The 22,099-nt window shown below is 38.3% G+C and overlaps 1 protein-coding gene across 2 annotated transcripts; it reads right to left on the bottom strand.

Moving 5' to 3' along the window:
* Positions 1–300: 300 nt before the first annotated feature.
* Positions 301–21,468, bottom strand: LOC117741969 (SR-related and CTD-associated factor 4-like). Of its 2 annotated transcripts, none has more exons than XM_034549268.1 (18): positions 21,236–21,468; positions 20,427–20,510; positions 19,666–19,710; positions 19,397–19,558; positions 19,179–19,296; positions 18,958–19,091; positions 18,718–18,864; positions 18,549–18,622; positions 16,801–16,897; positions 16,433–16,516; positions 16,247–16,332; positions 14,263–14,450; positions 11,544–11,644; positions 11,328–11,441; positions 11,065–11,221; positions 10,870–10,964; positions 1,580–1,718; positions 301–1,353 (listed from the first exon to the last, which is right to left on the bottom strand). In XM_034549268.1, exons 1-18 carry the CDS (start codon positions 21,263–21,265, stop codon positions 935–937), a joined length of 2,274 nt encoding a protein of 757 aa, XP_034405159.1. In that variant the 5' UTR covers positions 21,266–21,468; the 3' UTR covers positions 301–934. The 2 variants fall into 2 exon arrangements, with proteins under 2 accessions (XP_034405159.1, XP_034405158.1); XM_034549267.1 differs by having other exon boundaries at positions 19,385–19,558; positions 21,236–21,462.
* Between the last annotated feature and the right edge of the window lie 631 nt (positions 21,469–22,099).

Below are 22,099 nucleotides of genomic sequence, written 5' to 3'. Positions count from 1 at the left end.
ACCTCCTGCAGACACAGCTGCTTTATTATGGAAAACAAGAAATGGGATGGAGACTGACTTCAATTTATACTGGGAAACTAAAGGGATAATGGTTTAGCCAAAAGCCTCTTATCAACATAAATAACTATGATTTATAATAAGACGACAGGTAGGTAAACTGCAGATTACCAATTGTGTTTAGCTGCATGTTCCACAGCCCAAGTGATGTTTAAAATAGATTGTAACTTCACATGCAGGTCAATTTATCACACAGCATAGTTGACACATTTCAGTTTGATCAACACAAATAAAACCATTTGATCAAATTGTACCCCTTTTTTAATATTCACTGCACATGATCCTACAAGGTGTGACCTTTATGTACAACAGAGGTTGGCCATGGTAACAGGGTTTACACTACCCTCTGCTGGCAGGACATGATGTCTTCTCCTTCAAATGAAATCCAACTTCAACTGAAGAATTAAACAGTGTGTTACAAAGACAAAGACATTTTTCTAAAAACTAAATACCCCAAAAAGTGAAGGAATTATATATGTTTAGTCTCCTTCCATACACAAAAACTATGGTGAAGGAATAAGCTAAAAAATACAGACTTTGCCTTTGTTATCCCCTCCAACTACTAAGATTAGACTTCAGCATAGACTACACAACTTCAAATATACAAAAACATAGCAAACAGCAACGAGCACATACAGTATTTACAGCAAAGAGTCTTTTCTGGTGAACTTGAAGGCGCATGGATCACATTCAGAACACTGTGTCCTGTTTTTCATTGTTTGTGACAGTAAGAAAAGGTCCTTGTGGTAAAAAAGAAAGTCCAAACACAAATGTATGCACCCTCAATGGTTCACAACAGTCCTTGTTGAACCAGACGTCTTGATACTTATCCGTCACAGTGATTCAGCTTCCTCTCCCCTCAGGTCCTTCAATACCTCTACCACCTCCCTCTCTGGAAGGGTGGGCACCCAAACCCTGCTCTCCCATTTCTGAAATGGCCCCCTTCTCTGACATGCATGCCGTCTGGTCCCATAGAAGGATGTCGATGAAAAGGAGGGCCGCGAGGAGGAAAGGGCATAGGCATTCTGAATCGATCTGGTGGAAACATCGGTCCTCCGGGCATCATTTGCGGGGGCATGTGTGGCATGTTTGGAGGTGAGAGGAATGGAGGTAGATGAGGATTGGGCATGCCGGGAGGGGACATACCCAATCTGGGACCCTGCATGACTGCTGTGGCTGGCAGGGCCATGCCCAATGCTGCAGGAGACCCCAGATGGTTGTCGGTGGCCAGATCTGAGGGAGTGCCTGTGTCTCTTTTAGAATCCTTGGTGGACTCCTCTGGAGGTTTTACACTACCTGATGCAAAGAGGATGATACGTTGTTTTTTTTGTATTGTTGCAGCACAAAAGAAAAAAACAATCAGACAGCAAACGTTTAAAGAAGTTACATCAAGCCATGAACGGTGACAACACTGCAACCTAGATCTGTTAATGTTATCGTCAGCTTCAAAGAGAAGTTACTTTTAATAAACATGAAAGCACTCGCATCTCCACTTTAGATGATGATGGAACGATCCACCTACCTGGTGCCAACTTTAAAAGGTCAAACTCTGTGGAGATAAAAGGAGCTCCTCCTGGAGGCATGGATGTAGGGGACAGCAGGATGGGGCCGGGAAAAGCAGGGGGACTTCCGATGGGTGCTGCCTGTTGAACCGGTGGCACCTGGAAGACAAAAAAACACAATGGCATCCTTGTTAAGATTACATTAAAACGAGCCGTAAAGCTTTCTGGATGCAGTGAACTGTAAGAAGACACTGTATATACATGTTCTGATTCCATAGCATGAAGCAGCTTATTGAGCGTTCCTATGTGTCACGTTTGATAAGGGGAAAATGAGGATTTATGTACAGCATTTCTCAGTTTCCCCGGGAATTTTCAGTCGAGTTCACTTACAAAATACACAATGTTAACTTATACAAATAATAATAATTTTAAAAAAGAGGACATACATCATGTCTAGTGACAAGTATTGTAAAAAGGTACACAAGTGTGTGGAAGAATAAGTTAAAAAAAAAGAAAAAGAAAAAGGTCACACACTGGCAAGAAACTGTGACTGCAAGCTTTGTATGTTAAAACTTTCTTCATTCATTCGATGTGATCTGAAACAATCTGTCGGGAGGAACATGAAAGCACACTGGACAATGTGTATGTAGGAGTTATTATAGAAGGAGAACATGGAAATACATTTTTAGGTGACCACAACATCTTATGTAAAGCCTCGTAAAAAATATGTGCAAGCCAAGTTGGCTAGGATTGGTGCATTTCTGGAAATAAATGGACACATTCTGGATCATAAAGCAGCACACACTCTGTATTGTTCACTTGTATCACTGTATCTGAATCCCTGTGGAAAGGTATGGGGCCACACCCAAACATGTATCCTGCCATCATCACACATTCTACAAAGAGGAGAGATGGATAATTTACTACGTTATTTATGAGGAACCCACACAACTGTTTTTTAAAGTCACGTGCATTGAAATTCAGGGATTTGGTGGAATATATTGGTTTATTATTTAGGTGGACGCTGGGGCGATGAGTTTGTTTATGTGATTGATTGATTATCAATAAGTATTGAAAAGGGGTAGGACTGGTTGATGTTGCTTATGTTGATCATTATATATAGAAATGTATTTATTCCATCCATCATCAAATTACTGTAGTAATGTATATGTTATATTAGTAGGAGACTAATATATTGTGACTTGGTTATTTATTATCTGTGTTGATCACCTGATTTTATTATTCTATTATTTGTAACTATTGTCGACATATGTACTTAGCATGTTTAAGCATGAGCATATGTATGATCTATGATCTACGGTCTATGCATGCATGTGGATTGAGATGCTATCAAGTGTATTGTGCGATGCAGCAACTTGAGACTAATTTCCCTGCGGGACAATAAAGTATATCTTATATACACAATGTATGTCCATATACACAACAACCACGCACAGTTGTGACTAGATGTGAAAACAAATTACCATCTGAGGAAGAACAGTGACCATATAACCATATACGGGATGATGTTTGCCATTATTGAGGCTAATTGTTACAGGAAAGGTGGGAGTTTTCATTGGTGACTGCTGAGGGAGACGGACGCATGAGGTGAATTATTGGATTTTAGAACGTGTAGTAAATCACCACCCCAGCAATGCAGAACAATTCACTTATTTCCCATAATATCACAAACAAACGTGTTATTTTAAACACCCGTCAAGCTAAGGTACTAAACCTCGGCCCTATGTGAAAAAGTAATTTCTCAAAAATCACACTGCGATCTAAAGAAGTTCAAGAACAGATGGGAAGCAAAGTAAAATCGACATGCATCAGTCTGGAGAGGGTTACAAAGCCATATCTAAGGCTTTGGGACTCCAGTGAGAGCCATTATCAACAAATGGAGAAGACTTGGAATGGTGGTGAACCTTCCCAGGAGGGGCCGGCCAAAATTACACCAAGAGCGCATCGACAACTCATCCAGGTCGTCACGTAAGACCCCAGAACATCAAAGACCTGCAGGCCTCACTTAAGGTCAGTGTTCATGATTCAACAATAATAAAGAGACGTCCATGGGAGAGTTCCAAGGCGAAAGCCATTGCTGACCAAAAAGATCAAAGGCTGGTCTCACATTTGCCAGAAAACATATTGATGATGCCCAATACTTTTGGGCAAATATTCTGTGGACTGACGAGACACAAGTTGAACTTTCGAGAAGGTCTGGCGTAAAAAATAACACAGCATTCCATAAACACAACATCATACCAACAGTCAAACATGGTGGTGGTAGTTCGATGGTCTGGGGCTGCTTTGCAGCTTCAGGACCTGGACCACTTGCCATAATTGATGGAAACATGAATTCTGCTCTCTACCAGAAAATCCTGAAGGAGAATGTCGGGCCATCAGTTCGTGACCTCAAGCACAAGCACACTTGGGTTATGCAGCAGGACAATGATCCGAAATACATGCGCAAAAAAAGAAGCTAAATTAAGGTTTCGTAGTGGCAAAGAGTCAAAGTCCGGATTTAAATCCTATTGAGATGCGGTGGCATGACTTGAACAAGTCGTTTATGCTCGAAAACCATCCAATGTGGCTGAATTTAAAATTATTCTGCAAAGAAGAGTGGGCTCAAATCCCCACAGCGATGTGAAAGAGTCAGTTATCAGAAACGCTCGATTGCATTTGTTGCCCCAAAAGATGGCACAACCAGTTATTACGTTTAGGGGGCAATTACTTTTTCACATTGGGCCAAGTAGGTTTGAATAGCTTTTTTTCCCCTTGATAAATGAAATAATTTTTAAAACTGCATTTTCTATTTACTCTGGTTATCTTTGTCTAATACTAGAATCGGTTTGATCTGAATCATTTATTTGGGACAAATATGCAACAAAAAAAAAAGAAACCAGGAAAGGGCAAATACTTATTCACGGCACTATTGTGTGTGTGTGTGTGTGTATATATAAACACACATATATATAATGTATGGATAAATATATATATGCAGCAATTAAACTAAACACAAAAGAAACAAACAATTCAAATGAATTAAAATAGTTCATGCTGTTTTACGACTACTAACATACAGTTGTGAAATGGAGAAAATGCAGTTCATAGAATCAAGTCAAACCACCTTGAGGCAGTCTGTACGGGGACAGCAACAGAGGGGTCTGCTCTTACCCTGGTGATTCACTCCATCAGCAGAATATCGAGGACTTCTGCGGCTCCATTTTTCCTGCAGGTTATTTACACTTACACCACAAACCAGGCAGCTGGGCATTGGATCTTTGATCAACTCAATGCTTCCAATTTTGTGAATTCCTTTTTTTCTTTGTTCATACCCGCACTTATAGACATGTCGCTAGAGGCTAATAGACCGGTCAAAAGACTAATGTGGCAGCTCCATTAACCTGGCCTATATCTTGATATCTTAGATTATTCATGAAAAAACAAATGGAACATTTAAGTCAATTTTATTATGAATGAGCCTTTCATTACCTACCAACCGTTCCAGTTTCATCCAAGAGTGGGAATTCCAAACGTCAAAGATCATTTCCTTAACACTCACCTTTGTGAGGCCTCATGAGTCTAATTGAAGAAGTTCCCTCTTCCCTTGAAATGTCATTTCACTTGAAAAAGACTGAAAGGAGAAGACTGCTCAGTTTAAATTATAATTCAGGTAATCAACCTATTCAGTGCAAGAAAAAGCTATAGATGGCTACATGTAGGTCAAATAAATTAAAGAGCATGAGGATTTTCAACATGACATTCTGAAACTGTCTCTTTACTTCCGTCTCTTGTTCACATTCAATAGAAGGATGTTAAAAATGCTCTAAATAACAAATATGTATGTAAGTGTAGTGATTTCAAATGTTTAGAATTGTCCTTTTCCTAAAAAATGTTATGGTCACATCCACCGAAAAAAACATGGATGGAGAGCATGAGTGACGATATTTGATAATTTATTGTATATTAAACAATGTGGTTATTTATTATATACTAAACTGGTTATTAAATAACCAGAAAAAGCTAAATCTTTATACATGTCACTGGGATGATAAAAAAATAAACCTCATAAGTGGATTGACTTTGCTATTTTTCATAATTCTGCAGCTGTGGCAGAATCCGAAATGTTCATTTTGGTGTTTTACAAGTTCATTTCTTTTTATGACATGAAACATTTAAAAGTGGTCTCTCCATTTCTTAAAACCAAATGGATCATTTAAAATGTATTATTATTCCTAAACTAAGTAGCGTTTACATGTCCTGAAATTATTTTTTAATTGAAGTATGGAGGCCATGTAAACACAGGAGTTAAACTTATGAAATATGTTCCCTGTGTAAACTCTACACAATGTGCACTCTATAGTCAGTCGTTTCATTGTGTGCTAAATGAGCAGTAAAATCATTCCATCCTTGGCTTACATCCTTGTTTTTGTTTTTTACCTGGTCCACTTCATTCCGAGGGCTGGCAACAGTTTCTGTTGCATCCACTTTACTTCAATATGCCTGGTAACCTGGAGAAGCAATGGCTAATAGTTGCAATGGAAAAATCATGTAATGTTTGGTTATTTATCCATGGAAAATTTATAAATACACTTCCGACTATGGACTCAGAGATGCAAACACCGAGTCAAGGTCTTCTTTTTTTCTTTTTTTTAAACAATGTATGAAGTAGATTTATGAATTATTTTTTCTGACCTTACAACGCAACACTGAGCTCATAAATGGGCTGTGACATCAGACGTTATCATCTTCAAACATTACAAGAACAATAGACACAGGTTGCGGTGTGATATTGCCATCTGCTATGAGACGAGGCGACAGAGGAAGTTATGCTCTGTATGCAAGATCAGAGATCATTAATACGAGCAGATTTTTGGCATCAAACCAATCATAAGAAAAGTTTACAACACTCAATCCTACAAACCTAAATGGTGTAAAAACACTGTTCTGAACCATTGTAGGTGTTCGAGGGGTATACTTCTGAGAAGACACCATTTAGAATTGTAACACGTAAATGGAGCCTTTCGAATAGATTTATTATTCAATTGAGATGAAAATGTGGAATTGGGGAAGACATGCTGTTCATTTAGTCGTTTTTTTAAAGCTACAGTGTAAAAGTAGGTTTTTTTTAAAAGCCATGTGCTACTTTGAGCAGATATGGTGTGAACAGCTCAATTCAACTTTGTGTTTAGGTGCATAATTTCTTCCACCTGGCACTGCTCAGCCATGTACCCTTTGTCACTTTGTCCTCCCGACTACTTCTCTCATCTCTGATGCCCTAAGAGATGGCTGACAATGAAACGTCGTCCTTTAAGGGCAAAATGCACACTGGCAGCATCCCGTTATGCGTGTCATTTGACACCCATACCACATACCAAATATGCCATAGAGACAGACGAGTCAGTCAAGCTTCCCATCCAGGGAGCAAATGTGGTGAAATTGATGCTTTTTGGAGAGTTGACGGGCACTGATGTTGGGGGAAAAAGGACAGCAGCATGTCTTGACACGTACATGTGTGCCCAGACACCGTGTGTGTGAGGGACGACGTAGATCCATACATAGAAAACAGTGTGTTATGATGCACGTCGTGGGATGCAGGTTGAGAGGACGCTGTCACTGGACCAAACAAATCTTAAGCTAACTGCTTTCAAAGTTCAATGTACTTTGACAGGAAGATATTAGAGCTCGCAACATAACTGAAAACCAAAGAGTTTATTTCAATTTGCATTACTATCCAAGTATTCAAACGTGCAGGCAAGTATTCCTGCAAGTAGAAGTTGGCCTGGTTTGCACAGGCCGAGGACTATGTAAATGTGAAGGAACTCACAAACAAAATGATGAAAAGGTGACGAGTTGAAGTATTATTTGCAGGTATTAAAAGTGGGTAGCCGAGAGAAGCACCTTTTCAAAATCCATGTCAACGGGTGCATTCCCTCTAAAATCAAGTTGTGTGTTGATGGGATGGAAATTGGTATTGCTCAAGATTTAATAAGATGACAAGTCCAGATTTCTGTAAAATCTGAGAGTTAACGGCAAATCATTGTCAAAGGAAAAAGGCAGTTATAACTTTTTTTTCTGCTCCTTTTTGAGTTTACACTGCGATTGGTAAAGTACACTACCATTGGTTAAGCCCAATGGCAGTGTACTTTACCCAATAAATCAAATTCAAGGCCCTTAGACTGTGTGCTAATCAGTGAGGCTCACCATAAAAAGGTTTGCCGAAGTATGAAGTATCTGCTCTCTGATCTGGCACTTTGATGAAAGCAACAATAAGGATAAGAAGCATAAACTCTTGCATCTTTTAAAGGGTTGGCTATTTTAATTATCTCCTGATCCTAATCTACTTTGATAACTTAACTAAGCTAAATGAAAGCAAATGTATTTTGTTGATCTGTTACAGCGAGACACAGGAATAGTGATAGAATAGGGTCGCCGGTAAGTTTGAAAAATTGTTAATTTGGTCATAAATGATTAAAGACAGGATTGTAGAAATTAGGATAGCATACAAAGAGATATCTGGGCTTTGCTGATAGCCAAGACCACTACGCCACACAAATAGTTTGAGTACTTTTCTTTGTTAGGGATTGCAGGAGTTTTTCCCCTAATTCGGTCAATGGCACACGCTCAAGCCCCATGTCCCGTAGAAAGATGAGTACAGATAACTGAAACCTGCCGTGTGTACTGTAGTACATCATGGACACTGCATCTTGAACAATGGCTCAGGCTAATTTTGTTCTGGCAAGATTCCCCTTGCCACAAACGTATAGAAAACAAAATCCAAAATCCTGTCCATTTTACATGAACCAGCTTTTCGCAACATTTTGCATAAGTTGCTATGGATGCTGTCGGCTTACCTTTTCTCCCACTGGGTCACTTCCTCCCAATCAGGCCTTTAAGTCCCACCAGCAGCCAATAGTCAGATACTCTCGACATGCGAGCAACCTTTCTCTTCACAGAGAGGTGTGCCGCCGAGCATGCCTGCTAAGTATGGCAGGTTGCAGACAGTCCAGCTGGATCATGTTATCAGACCTAATTTATTTACCAATAATTCAGCGTGTGGTCCCGAGGACTTTTATTTGCTGCCAATTAAAACAAGCTCATGAGTTTAATGTTCACACCTATTGCAACCAATACACATTTTATCTTTTCAATAAAAACCTGATTCAACCGTTTCATATTAATAACTGTATTGTTCTGATGTTTTTCTCTTTTTTTTTAAATTACATGTGAAAACTAAACATTATATACACAATTATTGATGACTTTGCCAAACACAGACATTCTGTATAATAGAGCTTGGATACCGAAAACAAAAAGGATCACATAAATGCTTCCCTCTACACATACCACAGTAATTAAAGTTTTTTGTAATTCCCACTTTATTTGAATACTGTATACTGCATAGTACAAGGTTACCGAGTGAAGATGCAAATATTTTGCAAAGAAAAAAGGAGAAACTAATATATATATATATATGCATTTCTGGATTTAATGCTCATGAGCAGAGGAGCTTATCTGAATTGTAATATAGTGGAGGAAATCACCAAATTAGACTTTTATCCATATTCGGTGACTCTGAAACCAACCGGATGATGCAAACAAAGATGCGATTCACATGTCGACAACCCTCTTATTGAGTAAATAATCATTCATTCAAGACAAAAACATGAAGATTTCTCTTTTCATCAACAGTTTAATTCAGCACTCCAAATTACCCATAATAATATATTCAACTCACCATGACTAAGGTTTCTTTGAAGCACTGGTTTTGCAGAATAAATTGTAACCATAATATGTAACCATTTATGAATTGCCTTACTTCTTTGAGAAGCTTTCACATGCCAGGCATTAATCTTCAACACCAAGTCAAGACAGAGTGCTGGTTTAGAAAGTTGAGTTTCTCAAAGTGTCAAACAGTGTTCATTTTTTAACGTGTGCCTCACTTTTTCAATACTGCAAGAAAAAGCAGCTTGCTGTGTCTTTTCACAACCACCGAATCGCCGTTCCGTAACCTCTGCATTACTCTTCGAACAACCCAGGGTAATAAGGATGTTCGGTAACAGCTAGTCAGTTGCTTAACGTTAAACCTCAACATTAGAAAGATGTTAAAGCTACAGTTGACCCTTTCCTAACTGTGTTCCTACAAAGCCAGGATGGTCTGTATTCACTAACAACCACCAAAAAAGCAAAAGCAGCATAAACATTCAGTATACCTTCAGTAGCCATCATGGCATAGTGCTAACCCTAATTAATAATGTGCAAATGTACTTTGCTAATGTTAACGTTAGTTTATTATGTAGAAACTTAAACATTTTATCTCCTTCAAACCTCTCTGGGTGACGACTATAATTATTACACGTGCCCCGGGCACTGTTTAACCATTACTAGCTTGAAATCTACTAAATCAGCCTGAATATGAATCCAAAACCATTGCATGAAGCAAGGAGGTCCTTGGACTTTTTTTTTTTACAATCACAAGTGTCATTCCCATTTGTCCGACAGCCCGGTGAACCAAAAGGCCCATTGCTCTGAAAATACAAACTCTCTTCTCGCTTATAAATGTAGTTTTTATATTCAAGATTTTATCATGAACATTTAATTAGTATTATTTCTTTTAATCCGTATGTAAAATACCCCAAAGCTCAATTCTACACAAGCATATTCAGTCTTACGGCAAACTGAATGTTATTATATTTTTATCCTCTATTTTGGCTAAAAAGGTGAGCATCTTTGAAATGTCAGTTAGTTTAACCTTACTTAATATCATCAATAACAGAGTCATCAGTAATAGTAAGATGGTTACTTATGGCCTAGTATAGGCTGAGCACACATTGACAGTACAACAGTGATTTCACTGAACTAGGTATCCCATGTCCCAGTACTAATATGAATTTGCAGACACTTAAAATAAAAAAGGCATTTCCCCTGGCCAAGGGTCCTGTTGAAATCTTTGAAGTCAGCTTTAGATATCATGTCTGCACCCTGAATTGCTAAGTATTTCTCACAAAATGGGATAGTCTTAAAATAGTAATAAATGGTACTATCACAATAATTTCTGATTTGATGAAACGCTGTTTTCATTCACCTGGGTAATTTTAAATCTAACCCTGCAGCAACTTGATTTTTTTAAGAGAAAATGAGAAGGTGGTTCAGATAAGCTCCATTACTCATGTGCAACAAAAATGGATTTTCCTTACAGCCTCCACAATAACAATTGTGAAGTAGACCTCCAACACAATGGCTTAAAATCAATTAAATGAAGTGCTTGTAATATCCAAAAGAAGGTGTTTAAAGACTGTATTAGCATTACCTGAATGTGAGCAGTGACAGTTCCTTCTGCAGGTACACTTTCCAGCGCTCCATTTACAGATGGCTGCTTACTGAGGTCCTTGCCATTATTCCACTCTGAGCACAGTGGAAAATAGAATGACATGGTTAGGAAAACTGTCTAATAGCCTGCAGAAGGAGAATCTTGGCCATGCTAAAGGAATATGTAAGTGTTTACCTGGATTGAGTGTGTCTGCGTCCAGCATACCCCCTTCCCGATAGCTCTCCAACTCCTCAACTTTGACTTTGCTCCAGGGAATGTAGGTAACTCCCCGCTCCACATCCCAGAACTTTTTGTGCGTTGATTTTATACCTTTGTTCAAAGCCCAAGCAATCTAGGAAAATAAATGACATTAGCTATGATTTAGTCAATAATCACCATGAAAAGAAGTTACAGAACCAATATCAAACTGGGAATAGAAGCAATCTGTGTTAATTTACCTTAACAGGTTTCTGATTGACTTTGTATGAACCCTTACTGAGTTTGTTCAAGGCTGTATAAGCATCTTGTCTGTGAACCATAACAATATAGGCACAACCCCTCGGAGGAATCATCTGGGCATGGAGAAGGAAAAAGGTAATAGTGCAAATACTACGATAGCATTTTCTTAAGATCATGGAGGACAAGTATCTTTAAGAAGACTAGTCCAAACTTACATTGATGGAATCAATCTGGCCAAACTCTTCCAAAAGGGACATCACGTCGGACTGCTGCGTCTTCTTGTCTAGTTGACCAACCCAAAGTGTGGTGCTGCAAACTAAAAGCAAAATGAGCTGAGTAACGGCTCGGAATAGGGAAGAGATTTTAGGTGTGTTCAACTTCCCTATCGAGAAAAAGTCAATAAATTGTACGTTGTCTAAATTATGACCCATTTTATCAGTTAGGTTGTACATTGTGGATATATGAACAAGTTGTTATCAAAGGATACAGGACAATTTTATTGTTGGTGTGCAATATCATGCTCGTTAGTGGTAGAATGGAATGGGAAACTCATGGTTCGGATAATAGCACGAATCGGATCACAGATCGGATGAGCACAAAATTAAAAATATAGCGAATAGAGATCCAGATCACGTTTTTTTGCCGCAAAAACTGATTGACGATTTTTGATGATCCATACTGGCAGATACAGATCCCTTTGGTTTTTATTATAGTAGCTGTTTTAAAGGCTCTCTGCATTATTCTCTTTTGCCACCGTTCCAAAAATATTTTTAACCGCTCTGAAGTCATTTGTAATTCCTAAAAAATTCTAAATGTTCTTTTTATTTTGTTAGTCATCTATAGTGGGTTTTTGTCTTTATAAAAACACAATTCAAATGATACGCCAAAAATTAGTTTTTTTTTGGATTAAACAAATATTGTTGTTAGTTTTAATGATGCGTTATAAGCTGCTTAGTGTAAAGAGCTATTCTCTTCTATTTATATTAATGTGAAAACAACTCCTTTTAAAAAAAATTTAAAAATGGATTTATTCAAGTTTCTCACTAACCCTACATTTTACGAGATTACATGTGAACACATCATGATAATGTTATAATTGACCATTTTCAATGAACAGAGCTTGAACACATCATAATGTCTTTGAACATTATCGGTGCTAGCGGTTACCAGCTCAATAGTCGATTTAAACAAGCGCCTTGATGCGCACAGACACGTGTGCGCACACAAGTGAGCACACTCCCCACCATCTGGCAGAGAGCATTGAATATGTCTGCATTTTTTAAACGCTCCCAAGGTGGTGAAGATGGGACAAGTAGTACTTGGAGAAGCTCTCCTGCTCCGGTTTCAAGTGCAAAAACGAGCCACAGTGCTGCTGCTGCTGCTGCCGCCGCCGCAAGACAAACATCTGCACCAGGCTGCAAGGAGACCAACTTACAGCCTGTTGCAGATCTCAATAAATGGGCCAGCCGTTTCCGACTTCCCCTATCGAGAGGCTGTGGAAATGTTCTTTCAAAAGCCCAGAGAAATACACTGCAGTGACAAAACGTGCACACTTTGTCGTCATCATTAAAAGAAATTAACACCATGTTTCCTTTAAGTGTTTGTGTCGGTCTGTGCCCCCCCTGAAGCTGTTAACCTAGGGTAAACACTGGATTGTATACATTATCAGAGATTGACGACTATAAAAAGATAAATGTCGATGTCCTGAATGCATATTTTACTATTGATGATGTTTACCATTTACCTATGTAATTAATTCAGGGTTCACATGCGGGCCGAACCGGGAGGAGTGTATTCGTATGGATGGAACAGCGGTCCGTTACACCACTAATGCTTGTGTTGCTGGAAACAAAAATTCCAGACTTTCTGATGCACCTAAATGAGCTTTGCATTGAAACGCATAGCAACGTATCAATGTTCTGCTTGTTACATGAATACAGTATTTTCAAATTAACTTCCGCCTCAACAGGTAACTTATTTAGGTTTAGGCAACAAAACTACTTAGTTGAGTTAAGGAATATATTGTTGTTTGGGTTCTAATAGCCACGGAAATGCCATCACTAAACTTTATAGGATACCTACAAATTACTTTAATTATTTTTTGTAGATATTGCTACGAATGCTGGAGGAGACCAGCCTGCTCACAGTGGTCACCGTCAACACCGTCAACAGCAGTCAAGCACTGACAAAAATCTATGTTCTTATCAAAGTATGCCACATAGGACTATGTTATGTTTAAAACAACAAATATTGATCACTTACATGTATGCAGTGATTATAATCCAACAGAAAGCCACACAGATCAGCTGGGATAGGAAGCAGGGGCCATTTTGCCTACAACTATACTTTTGCTTTCAGGCGAAACTCTTATAGTTTGATACAGCCACCAGACGGTTACAGACACCGACAAACTAAACATTATCGCCTCATCCATACAAATCTGTGGATACTTCATGGATAATTGTGGGCTTTTGCATCTACACTGACAACAATGGATTTGTAGGCGGAAAAAAACAGCAGCACGTGGACCCTTACAGATGTGCCACATGGTTCTTGTACTTAAACAGATAAATATATGAACATACAGGCTAAACAAACCTTCCTCATGCATAAGTCCATTGAATAATAATTATATAAAATCACTGGTAACTTTGACTAATACTTGTCTGTATAGACTCAACTTTTAATTGATGACCCCAAAACAAAATAATAATGAGCAACCACTGATAATGACAATTGTGTGTAGTAGTTCTCTGTAGACACACAACTACCGCAGTTTAAAACTATTACAATTATCACATGTGAAATCAAAGTGGCTCCTTTTAATGGGGTTAGATTGGTGCCGTGACATCACGTAGTAGTAATTGCAGTAGTTCTGTGTACTGCAGGGTTCGTAAATAACATTCAAAGATTTGTTTCGGTCGTAGAACTTACCACTGAGCATCTTGATCTTTATGCTGGGAAAACCTTTCTGTCTGCGCTCTCTGTCCTTCTCTCTTTCATTCCTGTCCTGAGAACAAGAGCGAGATCTCAAGCGTTGTTCTCTAGAGCGAGAATGAGAGCGCCGATGCCTTGACCTTCTTGAGCGGGACGAAGACCGTGATCTTCTTCTCTTGGGAGATCTAAAACACAAAATATTGAACCACCTGAAATGTGTTGTCACCAAAGAATTAAATGTCGGGGAGGAAACTTGTCATTTTCACAATTGGCGGAGTAGAAAATATCAACATGAACAGATCTTTAAATGGCTGTTTGAGCCTGACTCCAATAGGGGGTCAATCCCCATAGAGCCCCACTGTAAAAGGAGACCGCAGGACAGCACCATTCGACTCTTATTCCAAGTTGTTACAACGATCTGACAGAACAATTATGTGCTCTATTTTCTTTGGCGAGTGAAATTCTAGTACAGTTTGTTTAACATTACAGCCTTACTTTGCAGGTCTCAGTGTCTGCGCTCACTATATCTGGCTAGTTATCATACCGTGTTGTACTAAAGGACACTAATGAGTCGGCTGTGCATTTTTCCTGGAAGGTAAATGACATACAACTAGTCTATTTTATTCCAGACAAAATTAGCATCCCAATTATTATCATATTGTTAATGTGCGTTACAGACATACCTTACAGATAAGGTATGTCTGTAACGATGTCATGTGGATGACACATGACATCTATTGCATCTGTCCACCCGGGGAGAGGGATCCTCCTCTGTTGCTCTCCTGAAGGTTTCTTCCCTTTTTTCCCTCTGAAAGGTTATTTTTGGGGAGTTTTACCTGATCTGATGTGAGGTCAAAGGTCAGGAATGTTGTATGTGTACAGATTGTAAAGCCCTCTGAGGCAAATTTGTAATTTGTGATATTGGGCTATATAAAATAAACTGAATTGAATAACCAAGCTAGCGTTATTGTTAGCAGCTAATTTGCATTTGTTATGCCAACAGAACTGTCTCCCGGCTCCACTCTCTAGTCCAAATATAATCACTTCTGGTTCTAACAAAACAAGATGGTGACAACTGGAACTACCCACGTGTAACTAGTTTGTACAAACTATGGTGTCAGATAGTTAGGTCTGCTGAGAGAACTATTGCCCTCCATCCTGGACTTGTACACCTCCAGAGTTAGGAAGCGTGCTGGAAAGATCACTGCAGACCCGTCACACTCTGGACACAAGCTGTTCCAACTCTTCCCCTCTGGTAGGCGCTACGGAGCACTGTACGCCAAAACCACCAGACACAGGAACAGTTTCTTTCCTCTGGCTGTCACTGATGATCAATTAAATCAGACACCTCCATCTGCACTACTATCACCTTTATGCACTAATATCCCCAATGTATTGTCATTGTTGTTGTTTTCATGTTATACATACCTGTTGTGTCGTCATTAATGTATGTTGTCTTTAATGTCTTTTTATATTTATTTTGTTATTTGCATATTACATATATGTACGAGAGCGTACGTGAAACCGGAGTCAAATTCCATGTATGTGCACACATACATGGCCAATAAAGCTGATTCAGTGCTTGCCTTGCACCATCTCCTCCTTGCTCTCTGATGTTTAATTTACTCCTATGAAAAGAGTTGACTTTGCATTCACTATTAAGCAGATTATCAAATAATTCCACACTGTAAAATGAACAGTAGATACAGGAATAGGCGTGTGTAACATGTGCCCTAATAAAAATAATAGGGCAACACTAACTTATAAGAATAAAAAACGAAACTATACGCACTGTAAAATAATGTACAATTCACAGTGAGTATGTCTTTGAATAAGGTGGACAACTGTATCTAACATCCAACTTGATGCACACTTTTAAAGAAGCGAGCAAGACATCTTCACAGTACAACTGTATTTTATCATGAACATCGAACTGAAATCTACAGCATTATACAGTTATATGTGATAAGCAGACCCTTACCGTGAACCAGATCTGGACCGTGATCTCCTGCCATAGCCTCGGTGTCTGCCCTCCCGCCTCACAGTTGAGTCTTCTCTTGAATTTCCCTATTAGACAATTATGACAATTTTATTTCTTCCCAAATTAATGAGGTTCACAGGAGATACTTTTAAATCAGGTAATGCTAAACTGGGCTGGAATATTTACCTGTGATTGTGAATAAGCCTCATTTATGGAACGGTATCCATCCAGCATCATATGATGTTCACCATGACTTATTCCTCCACCGTGCTGAGGGATGACAAATAGACAGCCACAAGAGATGGTTAAAAACACAGATATCACAGAGTATTGACCACAGAACAGTTTGACTGAAGCTTGCCAATCCACACATTTAATCTTTCACATAATTAAAACAAACATTTGAAAACATTCATTATCTTAGCTCAACAAAATGTCAAAAGAAAGGCACTTGCTTTCAAACAATGTGTGGACAGAATGCCGGAAGTACACCAGAGAGTTGCTAAATTTGAGATTTAGTTGAGTCATTATATAATGCAGTTACAATTAAATACCTCTATACCACCGCTATGTGCCATCATATGTGGATGAACATTCTCCGGGGCAGGCATCTGACCAGGAAACTGATTGAAATCAGTTTCAGGAATGCCTCTGTCATGAAAAAGATATACACAGATGTTAAGTTTGTGTATTACACACCTATAAAAGACAACAATAATACATTAAACTACAATTTTATGGATTTTCATGTTATCAAAATGTCATCACTTAATTTTTTTCTTTACTAGACATCCATGTAAAATTGTAGCATATGAATTATTGCGCTACAGCCAAACATTTTTTGTGGTCATTTTTCACAAAATTAGCTTAGTCATTCCTTAGATATTGCGTTGCCAAGAATAGGACAGACGTGCGGTGAAAGTGACCTTGGTCCACAAAAATGTAATCAGTTCATCCTGGAGCCCAGGTGTGCCAAATTAGAAGAGATTTCCTGCGTTCCTGGGATATTGCCTTCACAAGAATGGACCAGACATACAACCCAAAAACATAATGCATAGTGAAACAGGCCTATTAACTTTTTCCAAAACTGTTAACCAAATTAGCATTGTTTTTTAAATTGCAGTTGTTGACTATATTTGACATAAAAAAAATCTTCAACATCTGTCTTTAAAGTGAGATATAAGAGTACAGATTTTTTTTAAATATTATTTAGTTAAAAATTGGATCGTTCTGGTGCAAAACATAATGTTACCTAAACCTTTTTGTATGGCGATGAGGTGCAAAGTCAACTCTTTCATTTGTTGCATTCTGACCATGAATTTTATTTCCTACTAGTGATAAGTGTTGTATCCCTCTCATTACTAAGGATGGACATTTCAAGCAAAAATACTTAACACTGGGAACTATTTGATCATTTTGAATCTTGCCCAACACGTTTTACCAATACCTAGTAATAAAACGTACTATGAAGCTGCACCTGCAGTAGTAAAAACAAGGTAAAATATACATTTTATGCCTAGACACTAGTCGTAGAAACTATTCAATTTCTTAAAATTATTAAATGACTATTCCAAAAAATGACCCATCCCTACTCCTTACTGACCAAAAATGTTTTGCTTTTTTCAAGAATCTACCTATATAGTCAAATTAAAATAACAAACATCTGTACTTACCATCTTTATAAACTATAAAAAAGGCAACAGAATCTACATCACTTCTTATTAACATCCATGACTGCATAATGTCTCTTAGTCCAACTGCACACTGACAATCTTTACTAATATGCCAGTAGTGGCAGTGTCAAAGACGACAAAGATAGCATACATAGTCTGTGTTAATTGGCTGAAATGCAATCTCAGAACCCACTGGTGATGATTTAGAATTAAATTTGGCTTTTAAATATGCAACTTGTGAAACAATCCGGTCGTGCATGTCGTCTCTTAACTCAAGTTCCAGTCTTAAATCTCAAATATGCTAAATCAGACTGTAAACAATGAGCACTGAGACTCCAGAAATATAACCAATTGCCCCCAATGGCTGATCCGTTCCTGTGACTATAGTATGTAATAGCAGATATTGTTTCCCTCCAATAGCTGATTGAAAGGACAAGTGAATGTATACTTAATAGCTGCATTGATTGCAAACAAGGCACTTTCTCAGGTAAACTGCCTGCCGTCGTGTGATAAATGAAACACGCTTCAAAGTATCAATCTACAAATGTATGCTGTGCTGTTGTACCAGCACATTTACACAAAACATTCAAAACAAATGCATCGGCATAAATACAGTTCATGCAACTCACTGTGACGGGGCACTGCCTTCTTTTGCTGTCGTTTCCTCAGGTTCATCATCGTAATCAAATCGGTCGAGGAGTTTCTGAGAAAAGATATATTATACAATTAGGTAAATGAAAAAAGTCATTTGTAAAGGATTACAGCAGGTTATGTTGTGACACTGAGCTCTCCTTGTACCTCGGCTAAAGAGCCTCTCTTTTCTGTGTGTGCACTGTACGAGTTGAGCTGGGACACAGGCTTCTGTGGTTGGTTTGGTATGTTGTTTGCAAGCGTGGCTGCCAGGGTCTTATCTGCCTGCTGGAAGTTCTGGAGCATCCTATGCAGCTAGACGAGAGAGAGGGTCATTCAAAATGTAAACTATTCTTTACCTGCCATGACACAGAGCAGATAGAGGACTTACACTAATGCATTGCTTACCTCCTGACCATGGGGAGATTGAAAAAGCTGTGCCACAGCAGCTAATGCATCAGGAGTGGGTAGCTGGGACACAGCAGGCACAACTGAGGCACTAGTGATAGGAAGCTGTGTCTCCGGTTGGGGTTCAGCAGGAACTGTCAGATACAATAAATAGATTGGCTTCTTTGCATGAAGGTCATCAAATTACAACCCCCCTTATCTATCAGGTAACACTTAAGTACCTTCCAGTTCAGGAACAGGTAGATTGGCTCCATTGGACATATCCATCAGTGGCTGAATGATGCCCATGTCAAACACACCATTCTTCTGCCACAGGTTCAGGACACGAAGAATTTTGTTCTGATAAAAGAAAAAAACAATCCCACCATTTGCAAAATTTCTTATTACCATTAATTGTAATGATAGAAAATACTAAAATGATACATACAAAATACAGTACCTTATCATCCTCTGGGCACCGGTAAAGGTTTTGGAAGGTATCTGTGAAGTTCTTTAAGAATCTGGGCCCAAATACATCTTTGTCAACACCAAACTGATGCCGTGACTGTCGAACAATGGAATCCACAACATACAAACCAGGGATTTTTAATTCTGGCTTGCACTATTGGAAAAAAAGAAGAAAAAGACAATTTAGCATTGGATTTATACAATATATTTTGAACTCAAATATTTCATATAATGTTCTCACTAAGGCTCAGTAGTACATACCTTCTTGATGAACTTTTCAACAATCTGGACAACATGTTTGTAAAGCTAATGAAGGAAAAAAGAAAAAAGATCTAAATAAAATATCAGTCACACCATACCAGGAAATACTGTAATCATGAAAGATATAACCATAGAGGGAAGATAACATCAATGAAAGAATGTGTTGATAAAGTTTCTATTTAATACTGGATTTCTGTAATAAGTCAACTGAGCTTTCAAAAGGTTTTTCAGCCGTTACTGGATACAGTTAAGCTAAAGGGAAAACACATTGTAGAACATTTTTAAAAAAAACTAAACTAAACAAAACTACTATCACAATATTGTATTGGAGCATCTCCACCCTTATGTTGCAGAAATAAAAAAAAAGTATTTTCACTAAAATACAAATACATGTAGCCTTCTCCACTAGTGACTTGTCCTCAGAACTGCAGGAGCAGCGCTACCTAATTGTTGCTCAAGCACTGAATACCCGATATGTGGCTAATGAGGTAACCCCTTTGGTAGCCATATGTCAGTTGGTTTAAACCACAGAAATATGAGTATCTTCTAGTACAAATATATTACTCCTTGAGGTAATGCTCATCAATCTACAGCAAGTGTGTTTTCATGAAGAAAACCTGACCAAATTAGTCAAAATGCTTTCAGTATGATTAGTGTTTTCATTCTAAAACAACAAAATAAAAAAGTTTAGGAGAACACCATCATCATTATCCACAGTATCATTATACTATGACAATAAATTGATATAGTATTCACTTTACCTTGATAGCTTTGATGGCTGATTTTGTTACAGACATCATTTTAGCACGGGATATTGGAGGCTTCATGTCAATCATGGAGAACAACTGATTGTAAAAAAAAAAAAAAAAAATCAGTTACATAAAAAATACAATACCATTGAAATATGCATATATGCCACTGAACTGCAATAACAGTAATTTCATACTTACAAATTATAGAAGATTCAGTATATATTAGAATAATAGGTGACTTAACCAAGGTTGTTCCACTTTAACGTTCGCTCTATAGCCCACTCTTATTTTTTTAAATAAATAATAACACGTAATGATAAGATTAACTCATGTTGGTTTGGCACTCTACATTGAGCTTCCTCAAAACAACCCACATTTGTGGAGAGCAGTCCTGACCGTCTTAATGTTTTAACAGCAGGACACTGTTAATTATATAGCGAGCGGCACATAAGCCATTGTTATCCCCAACGTTAACATTGATAAGTCATGCCAGTCTCAGTGGTGTAACAGTTCAATTAACTGGATACTGAAATCACAGGCCTTGCGAGATTAACGTACAAGCGTTTATCTCGATTTAAGCTAGTGGCTAACCAATCCAACAGAGTCATGTTTATGTTTTAATTGACAACGTTCATTTGAGCAGATGTTCCATCCCAAATGAACCCATTTACCTGATTAAGTTGAATATACTTACAATTAGCTTAGCATTCAAACAAGTTATCTAGCGCTAACGTAAACCAAATTACAACAGTTAACGGTAACGTTAGCCTTTAGGTTTAGCGTTAGCTCCTTCTGGGTTAAACACGAGCGAACTTTACCTCCATGTTGAACGCGTTCACTGCATCCATAATGGTTTCTTATGTTGAACACCAGTTGACGAACTCTTGTATTTCGGTACTTTACCAAAGTATAGTATTGTGTAGTGTAGTTACATAACGTTAGGTAACATAATCAGCGACGTTGAAAGGTTATGTTTTGATTATAATGTGTGGTCACATAGCTCTGCTATGCTAGGAATGGCTACTAGCTTCGAGGTTCCGCCCCAGCGTCTGATGTCACGTGGTAATGCTGCCTTCAAGACTATTGGAAATGGTTATTGATTTTAATAGCGTGGCGCAGGAATTAGTTTTTTTATAATATAAGGTATGTGGTGAACACACACTTGATATATTTTAAAATGTTGTTCTACAATATGAAATACGTTAGTAAATGTATCACACATGAACTTTGAAGCTTTTAAGTGTCTTGTAAAAGTTTGTTGAATCCTATAGGGTGTTAATTTGTGAAGATAATCGTGTTGTATTTCATTTCTAAGTATCATAAACGCGTGTTTGCCACAGAATTTATTTTCTGCCATATTCCAAAATCCTATTTTCGTTTTCGTGGGGACAACCAGTGCGACGCTAGCGTCCCGGATTGTCCTACAAAAACACGTCATCTCTGCGCCACACTTTTAATTAACCTAACTAGATAAATGATTTTGGAACCACATTTTAGGAATCAAATATAGTATATGAAAGCACCATGTCTGCGTGCTAGCTAGCTAGCGTTGGTTCGTGCCCGTGGCACTCCTGCTGGATTTAGATTGGACACTTTCTCTCTCAGTACCCATGTTTACTTAAAGCTACGTGTGTAGCTGTGATCCCAAGGTTGAATTTAGCTCAGTCTGTGGTTCAGGCCTG

This window comes from Cyclopterus lumpus, chromosome 13 (assembly GCF_009769545.1).
Source record: "Cyclopterus lumpus isolate fCycLum1 chromosome 13, fCycLum1.pri, whole genome shotgun sequence".
Taxonomy (NCBI): Eukaryota; Metazoa; Chordata; class Actinopteri; order Perciformes; family Cyclopteridae; genus Cyclopterus; species Cyclopterus lumpus.
The sequence above is the reverse complement of the archived record's forward strand: the minus strand, read 5'-3'. Positions and strand labels throughout refer to the sequence as shown.